This window comes from Cervus canadensis, chromosome 5 (genome assembly GCF_019320065.1).
Source record: "Cervus canadensis isolate Bull #8, Minnesota chromosome 5, ASM1932006v1, whole genome shotgun sequence".
Classification (NCBI taxonomy): Eukaryota; Metazoa; Chordata; class Mammalia; order Artiodactyla; family Cervidae; genus Cervus; species Cervus canadensis.
In genome coordinates, this window is record NC_057390.1 from 74,068,321 (window position 1) to 74,086,306 (window position 17,986).

Genomic DNA, 17,986 nt, shown 5'->3' on the forward strand with positions numbered 1-17,986 from the left:
ATTGAATGAGTAATAGCAGTCTAAATTTTTTATGTAAAAGGTGAAAGTCTTTCAATTTCATTTATTGTTTTTTAAATCAATATACAATGGTCTAATTTTATAGCCAAGCGTGCTTGTAGTGGACACCTTTGTGGAACGTTTGCCTGCTCACTAAATCCCTTAACTGTAGCAAAGGGTCCTTGTCTACAAGGTACAGTATGACCCCTAATGCTTGTCACTGATGATTGGACAACTGCTGACCAGACCCAAGTCCAGTCAATAAGAAAATCTGCCCTGAGTATTTGGAATTTAAATCAAGAGAGTGAGAAAAAAGAGCCTCTCTGTATAGGCTGTCCCTCTGTGTCAATGCAGATATGCTACACTCTAACAGAACTAAAAATAGCAACAGAGGTTTCTTTCTCCAATAGTCATCACAGGATGGTCAATAGGTTTTATGTAGCAGCAGCTACTCAAGGACACAGGCTATTCGGGCAGACATCATTCAAATTTTGCCATCGTCTCACCAAAGGATACAGTGACATTTTGGAGGATTTCACACAAGAAATATCAACTACTCAGCCTGGAAGTGACACAGTATTTCTCCTCACAGTTCATTGGCCAAAAATACTCACATCCCCTTGGCTGCTCCCTTCCTAGGATTCCCCCACCCCTGGCCTATAAGAGAAGTGCAATCCTAACAAATGCCTTGAAGGTTAAAAGTAGAAACTATTTGAACAGCAAATAATATGGGGATAACATAGACTGGCCAAAGATTTGGAAAGATATATTTAAAAAAAAAGAAAGATGGAATCCCTGTGGTTACTTTTTCTGGCACAGACTTATTTAATGAAACTGCAGACAAAAATCACTTGAGCAATGCACCACAAATGCATATGCAAGAATTGAAAGAACTGCTGCACTTTAACCACACTCACTGGAATTCTGCACACATAGAGCTGTGCATTAGTAACAAGGGACAACAACACCTTGAACAAGTCATGTAGTGCCATGCATGTGTGCTAAGTTGCTACAGTCATGTCTGACTCTGTGCAACCCTATGGACTGTAGTCCTCCAGAGTCCTCTGTCCATGGGATTCTTCAGGCAAGAATGCTGTTGTAGGTTGCCATGCCTTCCTCCAGGGGATCTTCAGACCCAGGGATCGAACCCACATCTCTTAAATCTCCTGCACTGGCAGACAGGTTCTTTACCACCAGCGCCACCTGGAAAGCCCCCATGTAGTGTGACTGCATTGTAATTACTCACTTATTTTCTGCATTTGTCGGTTTCCAGACTCTACAGTCATGTGTCAATATTGACCTCATTGGGGTTGTGTGAGGATTCCAAATGTTGATCCATGAGAAGCTCTAAGCACAGTTCAGTTCAGTCAGTGGTGTCCAACTCTCTGTGACCCCATGAACCACAGCATGCCAGGCCTCTGTATCCATCACCAACTCCTGGAGTCCACCCAAACCCATGTCCATCAAGTCGGTGATGCCATCCAACCATCTCATCTTCTGTCGTCCCCTTTTCCTCCTGCCCTCAATCTTTCCCAGCATCAGGGTCTTTTCAAATGAGTCAGCTCTTCACATCAGGTGGCCAAAGTATTGGAGTTGTGGCTTCAGCATCAGTCCTTCCAATGAACACCCAGGACTGATCTCCTTTAGGATGAACTGCTTGGATCTCCTTGCAGTCCAAGGGACTCTCAAGAGTCTTCTCCAACACCATAGTTCAAAAGCATCAATTCGTCAGCGCTCAGCTTTCTTCACAGTCCAATTCTAGCATCCATACATGACCACTGGAAAAACCATAGCCTTGACTAGATGGACCTTTGTTGGCAAAGTAATGTCTCTGCTTTTTAATACGCTATCTAGGTTGATCATAACTTTTCTTCCAAGGAGTAAGCATCTTTTAATTTCATGGCCGCAGTCACCATCTGCAGTGATTTTGGAGCCCCAAAAAATAAAGTCAGCCACTGTTTCTGCTGTTTCCCCATCTATTTGCCATTAAGTGATGGGACTGGATGCCATGATCTTAGTTTTCTGAATGTTGAGCTTTAAGCCAACTTTTTCACTCTCCTCTTTCATCAAGAGGCTCTTTAGTTCTTCTTCACTTTCTGCCATAAGGGTGGTGTCATCTGCATATCTGAGGTTCTTGATACTTCTCCTGGCAATCTTGATTCCAGCTTGTGCTTCCTCTAGCCCAGGAGTGGCCTCTTCTAAACTCATTGGGTTAACTATTATATTTAGAAGTAAACCAAAAGCCCAGAAAGTAATAAAGAGGTACCAGTCAACTTCCAACTACCAGCTAGAAGATGGTGCCTCCACTGAGATATTAAATACAAAAGGATCAAGTCTTCTTTTCCATGTGTGGGGTAGATTATTGATTTGCCAGTCTACTTGTCTGCTTCTCCCTGGCGCTGGAAAACGATTTCATTTTCTCTACTGCATTTTTTGACAGACATATGCCACCCACCTATGTGCCAGGTGCTGAGGATATCAACACTTCACAAAATGAATATGACTTTTGTCTTCATGGAGTTTAGGTATGTAAGCTCTGTCAGCTGCAAATTGGCACTTGCCAAGAGCACTTGACAACAACTGAACAACAATAAGGGAATTAGCCATCTGCCTCCGGGGAGACTGAACCTTGTGCTGTTGCAGCTGTTGACCTTCAACCATCCAAAGGCGTTCAGGGTGGAGTGAGGCACTCTGCGCTCCAGGAAATCTGGTGGGACAGGTCTTTAGATGGCTGGATGTTTTTAGAAACAGACTTTATTATCTCAATCCTTGCATCTCCTCATATCTAGAAAAGCACTAAATCCCTTCATGGTGACATCGGAGCCTTGTGACAACAGAAGTGAAAGTGAAAGTCGCTCAGTCATGTCTGACTCTTTGCAAACCCAAGGACTGTATAGTCCATGGAATTCTCCAGGCCAGAATACTGGAGTGGGTAGCCTTTCCCTTCTCCAGGGGATCTTCCCAACCCAGGGATTGAACCCAGGTCTCCCGCATTGCAGGCAGACTATTTACTACCTGAGCCACAAGAGAAGCCCAAGAATAGGGAAGTGGACAGCCTATCCCTTCTCCAGCAGATCTTCCTGACCCAGGAATCAAACCAGGATCTCCTGCATTGCAGGTGGATTCTTTACCAACTGAGCTATCAGGTAAGCCCTTTAAAAAGCACTGAATCCCTTCATGGTGACGTCAGAGGCTCGTGACTAGCAGAAAACCTTTTGTAAAAAGGAATGCCTAATTGTATTGAACTCTCCCCCTTCACCAAAGTCTTATTTATCAACCTTCCACTATGGGTTCTTTGGAGCAATCTCTCAGAGCTAGCTGAGGCCGCTGCCTCCCAGGCTGCAGTTCTCATTTTGCCCCCAAATAAACATAACAGGCAACTCTCAAGTCGTGCATCCTTTTTTTTTTTTTTTTTTTTAGTCCACAGCTTAAAATATCTCTGAAATAGGGATCTTCATCATTTTGCTACAGGGCCGACTAGCAGAGGCTGGGTATATTAATGCTAAGAAACTGGTCAGCTGAGACCCAACTTTCCCGTGAATGTGGGCAAACTAAAGGAAGAGATGCAACCAGTAAGGGAGGAAAAGGAAACACGGGCAGAGGAAAACACGGGGGAAAGACTTGGAGAAAGGGAAGCCTGAAGTGTATCAAGGATGATTAAAATAAAAGGCGGGTGAAATTCAAAGGAAGGAGGAAAGAAAGTTCCAGCACAGATAAAGCTTTCCGGCGCTCTCGCTGGTTCCGGGACACCGGGTCCAAGCCAGGGTCAAGAATCTCGCAAACCTAGCCACACCCAGTCACCCGGAGGGCCCCCGCTCCCCAGCGCAGCGCGCGGCGCGGCGCTATGACATCAGAGGGGGCGGGACTTCTGGTCCCAGTGACGCCTAACTCAGGTTTTGGCAGAAGGTGGTGCCTTCCGGGTGGACAGGTGAGGCGCTTCCCCCACGCTCCGGGGGTGACTTCGTAGGAGGAAGGACGGCGGGACAGGCACGTGGGAGATGGAGCCCTTTCTGTTAATGGCTCTCGCAGAGCCCGTGCCGCCCTTAGCCAGACGGCCGGTAGGAGCGTGAATAACGGTGCTGCGACCTCTTGGGGGCCCGGAGCCCTTTGGGCTGCCGGCCCAGCGGGAACGTAGCATGTGGACCGCTAAGGACAGCCTGCCTGAAGGGAGTCTTATGACGGCCCCTTTGGGGGAGTAAGGGGCCCGGACTTCGGGCGGCTGATAGGGAACAAGTGACTAGAAGTGGCCAAAGTCTGGGTTAAGGAGTCCAAAGGTCTGAGTTCTTGAACTAACTACGCCTCTAGCCCTGAGCGAGTCAACTCTGTGGCCGCCCTGGGTGTCAGTTTCCCACCTTGTCCATTGATGGTCTCTTTTGGTTTGGGAATCAAGTTTCTCCTCAGGATCAACCGCCTTCCCGCTGCCTCTCTCAAATTTGTTACACCAGGTATCCTTGAGAACTGACTGTTGCACCAGTCTCTGAACTTGGCCCTCGTCTGAGCCTGGCGTGCTGCAGTCTATGGGGACGCAGCGTCGGACACGACTTAGCGACTTAACAACCACCACCACCATTTCTTTGAGGTTCACTCTAGTTGGTCTGATAGTTCTCCGTGACGCCAAGGTCAAAATGGCACTTGCTGCCTTGAACTTAAAAAGTGCAGCATTTTGGGAAAACAGTTGTGACTTTTGTTGCCTCTACCGCGTGTGATGCATCATGGTATTTTTCGGAAATAGTCCGTGTCTCATTTTGTCTTATGTATAAAATGGGGTACATTAGTAGCCATTTGATAAGGTTGTTTTCTTAACTGAGATACTTCATGTAACACTTGGAACAGTACTTTGCACGTAATAAGCACTCAGTAAATGTCAACTCTTAAAGCATGACCTGTCCACAACCCTGCACCGATTTCATAGCTCTCTTGAAGTTCTTTGCTGCAGGCTACTGGAGTTTACTGTAATCTCTCACCTTTGAGTTTTTTTATTTTTGCACACCAGACACGATGTGTAATTCCTTAGAGATCCATGCAAACTGTTGAGTGAGTCAATAGTTTGTTCCTTTTTCTTGCTGAGTAGTATTCTATGGTATGGCTTATCATAGTTGGTTTAGCTATTCACTTTTTTGTAATGTCCAGTTATAGACTGTTACAAATAGAACTGTTGTGAATTTTTGCTTGAATGTTTTTGCATGAATATGTTTTTATACCTCTAGGACAAATACCCAGTAATACAATTGTTGGGTAACAGGATGTGCATTTAGTTAACTCATGTGATTATGTGGTTTTTCTTTTTTCTTTAGTATCTTAATAGGTGAACTACATTGATTGATTTTTGAATGTTAAATATACCTGGAATAGATCCCACATAACTCATTTTCTGTGTTGCTAGATTCTATTTATTAATATTTTGTTAAGGTATAGATATGAGAGGTGTTAGTGTGTAGTTTTCTTTTTCTTTTTTTTGACCTAAATAAAGTTAGAATCCAATTAATATAAGCAGATAAACACCTATGCTTAACTGAGTAAAGCTTACCTAAGTTGTGCAGATTGTAGCTACACTGCGTACCTGGTTTTTAATCCAGCGTAAGTCTTGCTGCTTGTCAAAACTGACCTTTAAAGATTGCTTGTAGGTGGTGCCTGAGGGTGGGGCCATCAACCTTTAATAATATATATTAGAACACATTTTCTCCTGTTAATCTGCCCATTGTTTGCAGCATTGAATTACCCTGGGTTCTTAGGTAAGGAAGAAAGTAAAATTTTTCTTTACTTTTTTTTATTTGGCTGTGTAAAATTCAGAAACGTAAGAGTGAAATAAAATAGAAGGATACTTTACAATACGTACATTAACTGCAGGTTTCTTAGTGGTATTTTACTTGAAGTGTTTAGAGTTATTGTTAGTTTTTTGCTTGTTTTCCAATTTTCATAGACTGTTTGACTTTCATATCTGCTTGCATTCTTGTTAATTCTGTGGCTAAACTCCTAAGATGTCATTTACTTTGAAGTTAAGTGTTTATGAGTTGAATATAGTTAATAACTTTGGATTCTCTTTCTGGGGCAAATCTTAAATTTAGCCAGTGTCCTCTCTGTCAGCACTCTAGTTTAGTACTGTGTATAACAGTTAAATCTAATTGTTTCTAACACTTTATAAATGTCATAAGACCTTTATAAATATGTTGTATCTTGTGATAGTTTTAGAGATTGGGCTACAGTGACATTTATTAGTGAACTAAAAATCAATTGAAAAGGTGAGATGATACTTTTATTTACTTAGTCAATGTATGTTAATATAATTTTGAAAGGAGTCACCACTTCATAAGTGAAAAATTTTCATTCCAGATAGTTTTCCACTGTTGACCTTTTGGGTGATTCTTTGTTGTGGGGGCCTGTCCTGTGCAGTGTAGGGTGTTAAGCAGTATCCCTGGCCTCTACTCACTAGATGCTGGTAGTAATACCTCCCCTGATACCAAGTGACAGTAAAAACTGTTTTTATTTTTTGCCATATGTCTTCTGGGGGGACAAAATTGTCTCCACTTGGAAGTCACTGCTGTAGAGAGACCTCACAGCTTAAGCATGGAAGTTTGGGGGACAAGTCCTTGAGAAATCTGAGAGAGTATATTGAAGCCAGGGGGAAAAATCCTTTCTTCTGCAGTGTCTCTCTTCCAGCCCATTCTTCAAGGTTAACATCATGTCAGTTGGCAGAGGGAAAATATTTAAAAGACCCAGATCCATTTGTCCAGAGAAGGCAATGAAGAGTGAATTTGGAGGCAGTACATTGATAACTGGCACAAGGAGGAAAGCATTTCAAAAGTGGTGGGGGAGTAAAACATTGGCAAAGCTCTAGGAGCAGAAAAGCATGAAGATAACTGAGGAATTGCAGGGACAAGACAGACCAGAGTGCAAGGTTAATGGTAAAGCAGTAAGAGGAGAAAAAGCTTGAGGGGAACTTATAATCTAGGCTCTGGAGGGCTTTGAGTGAAAGGAGGATAGTTGAAGAGGAGGATAGAAAGACCAATGAAAGTCTGGGACATGGTCCTATTGATAGAGGCAGAGGCAGAGATGGAGGGCTGATAGAAGCAATTTGGGACTGCATTTTTGTACATATCTTGATTATTCAGAAAATTGTTTTATGGTTATTCAGAAAATTGTTCTTGATGTTATCTGATATTCTATTTTTTTCTACCTACCCATTTCATAATTTAATAATATAATGCTTTAGTATCATAAAAATATAAAATAAAGGGAAAAACTCAGAGCTCATCAAGGAGTTCACTGTCCTTCTTTACCTTCTTATCTGGGAGAGTACAAGTGCAGTGAGAGCCTCTATTTCTTCACCAGACTTCACCAGGTCTCACTGTTCAAGCATATAGCTGTAGGAGAATTCCAGCAGAGGGGAAATAAAAGTTAGCCATGGATATTGTCAGTTTAGACTGGAGAGGAGAGTGGTGGGGTTTTTGTTTTTTTTTTGGGGGGGGGGTTTGTTTTGATTCACACTCCTCTATTGTCTTTAATTTCACCAGACATGTCTTTTTTTTTTAATCCAAAAATCTAGGGTAGCTAAATAATCATATTTTTCCCATAACTCTTTGTGACATTTCCTTCTAGGTATGTTGAATTTTGTCTTCTTTATTCTCAAATATTGCCTTTGGCTCAAGGTTTTATATTTTAGTGACTCTTCATATTGTTCTTCTCCCCTTACTTAGAAATGGACTCAGAAATCAAGGAAGAAATTCCTGTGCATGAGGAATTCATTTTATGTTGTGGAGTTGAAACCCAGGTTCTAAAGTGTGGGCCCTGGACTGACCTCATTAATAATCAAAGAGGCACGAGGCCTAAGCTGCTTATTTTCATTATTCCTGGTAAGTTTAAAAATCTGGATAAGATGACTGTATACAGATACATGTGACTATTTCTGATTTTAAGGAGAATTTGATAAATATAAAAATCCTTGTGGAAGGAAATAGAATCATTCAAACCATTGATAATAACCACCCTTAATACTTTAGTGGCTGAACTTTTTGTTTATCTTCTGTGCATTAACAGTATACATAGTATACACATTTTAAAAATCCTGATGTATACCATACATAATGTTTTATAACCTGCTTTTAAAATTATGAGCTTGAAAAAAAAAACATATATAGCAGCCTTAAAGATTAAAAATGAAATTGTAAGTATGTATCATTTTATAGCACAATATTTCATGTACACAGCTAGGCCTGTGGACTATTGTTACATTTCTTGTACATTTTTGTTTGTTTTACCTATGTTAATGTTTGTCTCTTTTATTTGCTTAGTTTTCTATGTTTCAATCAGTAATTTATCCTAAAATTATTCTCTAGAAGTGAAAAAATCTTCTCATATTCTGAGTAATCAGTTTTCTGTTTTGTTTTAGTTCATTTTTGGCACTACTGTGCCCAGAATTCTGTGTTCTTCCACTCCAGTCTAGACTGGTTGTTCTATGGGCCTCCTACACAAGGCCATCCTAAGGACTCCTTTTCAGTTTTCTTTTGGGTTGGATTCCTTGTTTCCCAATCCCATATTTTCCTTGGTTTATTTCCCTATTTTTGGCGAACCATACCTGCTAGGAACTTCCTGAGAAGAGGTACATGGGAATTCATCTTTTAAAGGTCTAGCATGTCAGAAAATGTCTTAGAGTTCTAGGTTAGAGATGGTAGTTTCCTTAGAACTTGGAGTAAATTTTCATTCTCTTCCAGGGTTTGGACTGTTTTTGAGAAGTCTTTGTATTTTTCTGATTTTTTATCTTTTATGTGTGAAGTTCTCCCCCTCTGCTGGGGAAAAAACAGATCTTTTTTTAGATCTTTTCTTTGTTCTAAGATTCTGAAATTTTACAGTGAAGCCCAGAGGTGTGGGTGTTTTTCATGTATTGTATTTGGATTTTGGTGGACCTTTTTAAACCAGAAATTTTACTTCAATTCTCAAAGCTCTGTGTTCTTTTTTTAATAGTCTTCTATTTCATGTTTTGTCAGTGCATAACCTTTTTTTTTTTTTTTTTTTGGCTTCTTGCATTATTAGTTGTTGCTGCGTTCTGTTTTCTGTTTCCATTAGTGTTTGTTTTTTCTCACATGTTTGATAATCCTTGACCACCCTACCATTTTTAACAGGAAGACATAAACAGTTGATTGGAAGTTTGTATTCAGGGGTGGGGCTTGTCCACAGGTGGGCAACCATCCTAGTCTGAGGGGTTTTCTAGGACACACGACTTTCAGTACTAAAACCATAACAACAGGATGGGCAAAATAGAATGGTTAGTCACCCTACGTTATCCTCACCTTAAGGTAATTGGGTAGGGACCTAGCATTCACTGGAGGATTTCTAGCTTTCAGTATCTGTACCTGTTTTTTGAATTGTTCATTTTTCCCAGGAAGGACTCTTCCTAGCATCCCATTTGAGGGATGGATGCCCGACTGCTGGTGTTAGAGCTGAACAAGGGAAAAGAGGTTGGAATTTCAGTGTTTCTTCTTAGTATAGTGCTTTTGTTCTCAGCTGGGCTATGATTTCTGATCCAGAATCTCTTGTTGGTTTAACCTTTGCTGAAAATAAACTTCCAGTGTTCTGCCACAATGTAACAGTCTTTTTGAAAAGCAATCTGTCAGCTTTCTATTAAAATTAAAAATACATGTACTCTGCCAGTAGTGAGGGAGAGTTTGAAATTATAGGCATGTGTTCTTTTGATGAAGCAGAGATTTGGAGGCTGTGGTAGAGTGTAGGATTGAGAAAATAATTAGAAATATTATATTGGACTTTAGAAGGGATATCTTTCTGAGGCTAGAATGAAGGAGGTGAAGTTGGTTACTGAAATGGAGAAGTGTGAAGGCATGTTCAGAGGAAATAAAGTAGTTCCTGCCTTTTAACCTCTGTTTTCTCTGTTAAGAGTTGAGGTGATCTGTGGGGAGTAAGGATGGCAGAGGGTGATTGTGGCCTTGAGGAAATTGGCCAGTATTAAAAATAGCAAATATTCAGGATGAAAGAAATTATTGACCAAAAACAAGTAGGTAGATCTTGAGTAGGGCTGTGATCAAATACAGGTATATTGGGAGTGAAGTCTAAACGGGCCGAAGGTCGAGCTGGAAAAGGGCTATCAGAGTTGGGATGCTTTGAATGTAAACCATTTCTGGGTAATGAAGAGACACAGACCTGTGATTCTTTAAGTTGTCAGAAACAACAGTATCATCTAAGCACTTGTTACAAATGCAAATTTGGGGGCCCTGTCCTAAACCTAATGAACCAGAAACTCTGGGGGTGGGGCAATCCTTAAGAAGTCCTCTAGTGGATTTTTTAAATTTAATTTTTTGTTGGAGGATAATTGCTTTACAGTATTGCGATGGCTTCTGCCATACATCAGCATGAATCAGCTATAGGTATACATATGTCTTCTCCCTCTTAAACCTCCCTCTCACCTCCCTCCCCACCCCACCCCTCTAGGTTGTCACAGAGCATCAGCTTTTAGTTTATGCACACCACCAGTCTAGGCTGTGGCTACTTGAATTGGTTGCTTAAGTTGGATATAGGTGAAGTTCTTTGGATATGATCAGGATAATGAATTATGGGACAAAGGTGTTGACTCAGTCAGTCCACCCAGATTTTGAAATCACCTAAGTCTGTGGAATGACAAGTGAAACTGACATCTCTTTTAAGGGTCAGGGTTTTCAGGGAATGTGTAAGAGTGACTAAAAAGTTGATGGATGGAAGTAGATGGCTTCAACCTTAGAGAAAGAGAGGTTATTCCAGTAGGATGAACTAGTAATGGAGAAACAGCTTACTCTATATATACCCACTCAGAGATGTTCATTCACCCACTCACTGGTATAAGGTACCAGGAATAGTGTGTTGCAAAAGCCTTTGCTGTCATTGAGGTGTAGGAAGTGTTAGAGAATAGTGAGGTCTCTACTACACATGGACGTCACCAGATGGTCAGTACCAAAATCAGATTGATTATATTCTTTGCAGCCAAAGATGGAGAAGCTCTATACAATCAGCAAAAACAAGACCAGGAGCTGACTGTGGCTCAGATCATGAACTCCTTGTTGCCAAATTCAGACTTAAATTGAAGAAAGTAGGGAAAACCACATGACCATTCAGATATGACCTAAATCAAATCCTTTACGATTATACAGTGGGAGTGAGAAATTGATTCAAGGGATTAGATCTGACAGACAGAGTGCCTGATGAACTATGGACAGAGGTTCGTGACATTGTACAGGAGACAAAGATCAAGACCATCCCCAAGAAAAAGAAATGCAAAAAAGCAACATGGCTGTCTGAGGAGGCCTTACAAATAGCTGTGAAAAGAAGAGAAGAGAAAAGCAAAAGAGAAAAGGAAAGATATACCCATTTGAACACAGAGTTCCAAAGAATAGCAAGGAGAGATAAGAAAGCCTTCCTCAGTGATCAATGCAAAGAAATAGAGGAAAACAATAGAGTGGGAAAGACTAGAGATCTCTTCAAGAAAATTAGCTATATCAAGGGAGCATTTCATGCAAAGATGGGCTCAATAAAGGACAGAAATGGTATGGACCTAACAGAAGCAGAAGATATTAAGAAGAGGTGGCAAGAATACACAGAAGAACTATACAGAAAAGATCTTCATGACCCAGATAATCACAATGGTGTGATCACTCACCTAGAGCCAGACATCCAGAAATGTGAAGTCAACTGGGCCTTAGGAAGCATCACTACGAACAAAGCTAGTGAAGGTGATGGAATTCTAGTTGAACTATTTCAAATCCTGAAAGATGATGCTGTGAAAGTGCTGCACTCAATATGCCAGTAAATTTGAAAAACTCAGCAGTGGCCACAGGACTGGAAAAGGTCCATTTTCATTCCAATCCCAAAGAAAGGCAATGCCAAAGAATGTTCAAACTACTGTACAATTCCACTCATCTCACATGGTAGTAAAGTAATGCTCAAAATTCTCCAAGCCAGGCTTCAACAGTATGTGAACCGTGAACTTCCAGATGTTCAAGCTGGGTTTAGAAAAGGCAGAGGAACCAGAGAGCAAATTGCCAACATCCACTGAATCTTCAAAAAAACAAGAGAGTTCCAGAAAAGCATCTATTTCTGCTTTATTGACTATGCCAAAGCCTTTGACTGTGTGGATCACAGTAAGTTGTGGAAAATTCTGAAAGAGTTGGGAATACCAGACCACCTGACCTGCCTCTTGAGAAATCTGTATGTAGGTCAGGAAGCAACAATTAGAACTGGACATGGAACAACAGACTGGTTCCAAATAGGAAAAGGAATACGTCAAGGCTGTGTATTGTCACCGTCCTTATTTAACTTATAAGCAGAGTGCATTATGAGAAACACTGGGCTGGATGACACACAAGCTGGAATCAAGATTTCCAGGAGAAATATCAATAATGTCAGATATGCAGATGACACCACCCTTATGGCAGAAAGTGAAGAGGAACTAAAGAGCATCTTGATGAAAGTGAAAATTTAGCTTAAAACTCAACATTCAGAAAACTAATATCATGGCATCTAGTCCCATCACTTCATGGCAAATATATGGGGAAACAGTGACAGACTATTTCTGGGGGCTCCAAAATCACTGCATATGGTGATTGCAGCCATGAAATTAAAAGACGCTTACTCCTTGGAAGAAAATTTATGACAAACCTCGACGGCATATTAAAAAGCAGAGACATTACTTTGCCAACAAAGGTCCATCCAGACAAGGCTATAGCTTTTCCAGTGGTCATGTATGGATAATGAGTGTTGGACTATAAAGAAAGCTGAGCACTTAAGAATTGATGCCTTTGAACTGTGGTGTTGGAGAAGACTCTTGAGAGTCCCTGGGACTGCAAGGAGATCCAACCAGTCCATCCTAGAGGAGATCAGTCCTGAATATTCATTGGAAGGACTGATGCTGAAGCTGAAACTCCAATACTTTGGCCACCTGATGGGAAGAACTGACTCATTGGAAAAGACCCTGATGCTGGGAAAGATTGAAGGCGGGAGGAGAAGAGGATGACAGAAAATGAGATGGTTGGATGGCATCACCAACTCAATGGACATGAGTTTGAGTAAACTCCGGGAGTCGGTGATGGACAGAGAGGCCTGGTGTGCTGCAGTCCATGAGGTTGCAAAGAGTTGGACGCAACTGAGCGACTGAATTGAACTGAAAGGAAGAGAGTCCGTTCTGAGAGAGCCAAGTTTAAGATAAGGTGAAAAGATAGAAGGAGCATTCATTGAAGACACTGTGGAGAAAGGGAAGCTTAAAACATTTGTTTCTTGTCTCATTGTTTTCTAGTGCTTTGGTCATTTTCAAATCATTTAATTTCCTGGTGTTCTTTTATATTTTCCCTTCTATTCTCCTTGCCACCCTTGGCCCTTTTCCTTGGATTTTGTGCAGGCTGTAGATTGGTGCTGCTCTTTAGTTTGTGGAATTCATAATTGTATTTTGTCTAGGGACTAAGTCTATTTGTACTGTGGGAAGAATTAGGATGACAGTATTTCAAAGATTGTTAAGCCACTGTAGACCTCATGTTTAGTCCATCTCAGATAGACTGACATAAACCTTTTATTTTAAATCAGTTTGCTTACACACATAGCAAAATTTGTCCATCACTTTTAAGTTAGTAATGATGGTCATGAGGAATTTTTTATTGGAATCCACAGACTGAGGAGCTTTTAATTTAGTTTCATCTTTTCCAATGAACTTTCGTTGTAGAATTTCTGCTATTAATATGCTCGGACTTTAAGTAGTGAAATAAGCAAAAGGAGACTGTGTGGGTGTTCACATAGAACATATTGAATCATTATAGTTCTCAAGTGGTCATATGGGGATAGTGGAATCATGTGGCATGTCCTGCGTTGTGAGTACACAGGTTGGAGTTGGAGAAGACAAGACTCTGTGGAAAACTCAAAGCCCAAAGTTCTGTCCATGTGACAATGTTCTCTAGATGCTATGCCACTTTAACCTGATATATGGTGGTTTTTGTCCCCTGCAAGGTTAACTATTAAAAGAAGGCAAAGTCTACAATTGCAGTGTTAAGTAGCTAAGGGTTTATTGGCAATTGGAGTCTAGAGATAATCACTACAGCCTCTGTTATATGTTGCTCAGGCATTTTACTATGTGTATGTTCAAGCTGGTGTTTATAACACATTTTGATATCCTTTGATAAAATGTACGATTTGCATTTCTGTACTGGAATGTTTTTGAGCATTCTTACACCTGGACATGGAGATATATATACATATTTTTATACACACACACATATATATCTGATTTTAGTTGTATAAACAAGACCCTTTTAATTTTCTCTGTGGTTTCCTAACCAGGAAGTTTAGTTCATGGTTCATAAAGTGTAACATAAGCCATAACATTTAAGTGGTGAAGTATGCAATGACATTTAAACATTTTGCATTATATTTTCTACCGCTGTCTCTAAGTTGGATCTTTGTGTTACTGGCCATTGTGTACTCTTTAGGAGCCAAGTTCTTTATTGCTTAAGGGCCTTTGCACCTATTCCTACATCCTAGTATTCTTTTCCTCAAATCTTTACATGGTGGATTTCTTCTCATGTTTTGAGTTTTAGCTAAATGCCACCTCCTTGGACATTTTTCTCAGGCCATCCTAATCTCCTCTGTCATATGATCCCATTTATTTCCTTCATAGAAGTTATCATACTCATGAGCTGTCTTATCTACCTGCTTAGTTATGTGAATATATTTGCCTACTAGAATATAAATTACAAAAATAACTATAAAAGAATATACAGAAAATAAGCTATGTACTGAATGGAATGAATGGACATGGAGTGGCTGGCATTATAACTTACTTGCTGGAGATAAAATAGTAAATCAGAAAGATTAAGAGGATTTGATTAAGATCTTACAGTCATTAAGGGAAGGAACTCAGACAAACCTGGAGATAGGGAGAAAAAATTGTTTTCTAGCAGTTCCATTATTAGTACTCATTCATTCTGATATTATCTATCCCATCATTGCGACTATTGTGTCTAAATCATGTAGTTGTTATCTTTGGACTTTCCCTAAAGTTAAACCAGTTTAACATCCTCTACATACTAAAGTTACAGAATTCTGCCTGTTAATCTATTTCACTTAAAAAATTTTAAATGTAGTAATAATAGTAGTAGTAATAAAAATAATAATGACTGTCCATTCATTACCCTTAATGATAATGTCAGCTGCTTTATAGAGCTGTTGTGAGATTAACTAAAACAAGGTATGCAGAAGATCCTAGACTAGGTAATTTTATGTTCTTTTTAAGATTCAGTATTATTATTTTTTTCTGTATGCCCTTTCAATTTTCATATATTTATTTATCTGAGCTTTTATCACCTGTGTGATAGATAACACCAGTAACACCTTGGGCAAGCTACTTAACCTCTCAACCTCAGTTTCCTAATCCCATAACATTGAAACAATAATAGTACTAAATGAGTTAATGTATGTAAAACACTTAAATACTGCCTGCCATGTAAAAAGTTATAATCTAGATGCCCATCAGCAGACAAATGGATAAGAAAGCTATGGTACATATACACAATGGAATATTACTCAGCCATTAAAAAGAATACATTTAAATCAGTTCTAATGAGATGGATGAAACTGGAGCCCATTATATAGAGTGAAGTAAGCCAGAAAGATAAACACCAATACAGTATACTAATGCATATATATGGAATTTAGAAAGATGGTAATGATAACCCTATATGCAAGACAGAAAAAGAGACACAGATGTATAGAACAGACTTTTGGTCTCTATGGGAGAAGGCGAGGGTGGGATGATCTGAGAGAATAGCATTGAAACATGTATATTATCAAGTGTGAAAACAGATCGCCAGTCCAAGTTGGATGCATGAGACAAGTGCTCAGGGCTGGTGCACTGGGATGACCCAGAGAGATGGGATGGAGAGGGAGGCGGGAGGGGGGTTCAGGATGGGGAACACGTGTAAATCCATGCCATACATGTCAATGTATGGCAAAAGCCACCACAGTATTGTAAAGTAGTTAGCCTCCAACTAATAAAAATAAATGGAAAAAAAAAGGTTGATTATTATTATTGTCTTGCCCTGTGAAGAAACCTATAAAGCTTTGCTTTGTTTGTTTGTTTTTTTTAAGACTTTTTTGATGTGGACCAATTTTGAAAGTCTTTATTGAATTTGTTACAATACTACTTCTGTTTTATATTTTGGTTTTTTTGGCTACAAGGCATGTGGGATCTTAGCTCCCTGACCAGGGATTGAATTTGCACCCTCTGTATTAAATGGTTAAGTCTTAACCACTGGCCCATCAGGGAAGTTCAAAACTTTGCTTTCTGAAAGACATAAAATATTTGAATATTATACTTGACACTTCTAGAAGGTTATACTCAGTAATGTAGAAAATATAAAATATTTCTGTTTGTATAGAAATGAGATAAAATTCAATCAGAATTCCAAGAAGAGTTTTAACAATTTAAACTGGTGAAAATAATTCTAAGGATCTACCAGTTACTGAAACATTAAAAAATAAAAAAACCCAATGTGGTAATCAAGACAGTATGGTGCTGGCAGAGAAGAAAATGAAAAAATATTTGAAATTAGAATTAGCTAACAAATGTAATATTAAAATGCAGCAATATCACTTTGCTGACCAAGGACTTTCTAGTCAAAGCCATGGTTTTTCCAGTAGTCATGTGCGGATGTGAATTGGACCATACAGAAAGCTGAGCACCAAAGAGTTGATGCTTTTGAACTGTGGTGTTGGAGAAGACTCTTGAGAGTCCCTGGGACTGCAAGGAGATCCAACCAGTCCATCCTAAAGGAAATCAGTCCTGAATATTCATTGGAAGGACTGATGCTGAAGCTGAAACTCCAATACTTTGGCCACCTGATGCGAAGAACTGACTCATTGGAAAAGACCCTGATGCTGGGAAAGATTGAAGGCAGGAGAAGGGGACGACAGAGGATGAGATGGTTGGATGGCATCACTGACTCTATGGGCAAGTTTGAGCAAGCTTCGGGAGTTGGTGATGTACAGGGAAGCCTGGTGTGCTGCAGTCCATGGGGTTGCAAAGAGTCGGACACAACTGAGCAACTGTACTGACTCACTGAATGAATGTAAGAATTCAGTATTGGATCAGAAGACATTTCAAATCTATGTAGAAGGAATGAATTATGTAATAAATGCTCTTGGGACACTGCTATTCACTTGGAAAGAAGTTGGATTGCTACTTTGTACTTTACACTCAAAAATATTCCAACCTTACTGAAGATATAAAACAAGGATAAAACATGAGACAGTGTCATCACATCCACCATTGATGTTACAGTAACTCTGTTTGGATACACCCTTCTTCCCTTCTTTCTCCGCTTGCTTCACAGCAGACAGTTAATCAGCTGACCAAAGAACACAAAGGTGACACTAGCACCATCACAAAAAGGAATTTGGAACTTGAGTCACTAGGTCAGAATGCAACAGTAGCCATGATAAGGCCATCATATGTTACCATCATGGCTGGACACTGATGGCGAATTTTAATACCTAACATTTATACAGGGAAGAATGTATTGAGCAGTGTTTAAGTACTTTACATATTTTAGTTCGTTTAGTTCTCACATGAGGTAGCATGCTTCTTATCCTGACTTTATGAACGAGGACACCAAGGCCCAGAGAGGTTAAATAACTGGCCAAAGGTTACACAGTTGGCCAGTGGCAAAGCCAGGATACCATTGCAGGTAATCTGGCTCCAGAGTCTATACCTTTAACTACTTTACTACACTGTTTATGTAGGAAACTAAAACATATAGATAATGAAGAAGAAATCAGTAAAATTTGACAAGGGTGACAGAGGTTACATCAGTGCAGCAAAACCCTGTCATGTAATCGCAAAGAGGAGAAAACCTAGTAGCATGAAGAAATAGATACATTGAGTGGACAAACAGATATTGATGGAAATGGTCTAGTATTTACAAAGGCATCGTACAGATGATGACTGTAAGATGAAAACCCCATTTCACTCTTT

The 17,986-nt window shown here is 39.9% G+C and overlaps 1 protein-coding gene across 5 annotated transcripts in view; it reads left to right on the forward strand.

Annotated features, from left to right (window-relative positions):
* Positions 1-3,848: 3,848 nt before the first annotated feature.
* Positions 3,849-17,986, forward strand: part of LDAH (lipid droplet associated hydrolase) — a 91,956-nt gene continuing 77,818 nt past the window's right edge. Inside the window, exons 1-2 of one of the 5 annotated variants that reach the window (XM_043469279.1) lie at positions 3,849-3,925; positions 7,692-7,847. In XM_043469279.1, coding sequence (XP_043325214.1) covers positions 7,694-7,847 — 154 coding nt within the window. In that variant the 5' untranslated portion in view covers positions 3,849-3,925; positions 7,692-7,693. Of the gene's footprint in view, positions 3,926-5,691; positions 5,730-7,691; positions 7,848-17,986 lie in introns of those variants that run through there. The other 4 variants (XM_043469280.1, XM_043469278.1, XM_043469282.1 and 1 more) reach the window with 4 other exon arrangements.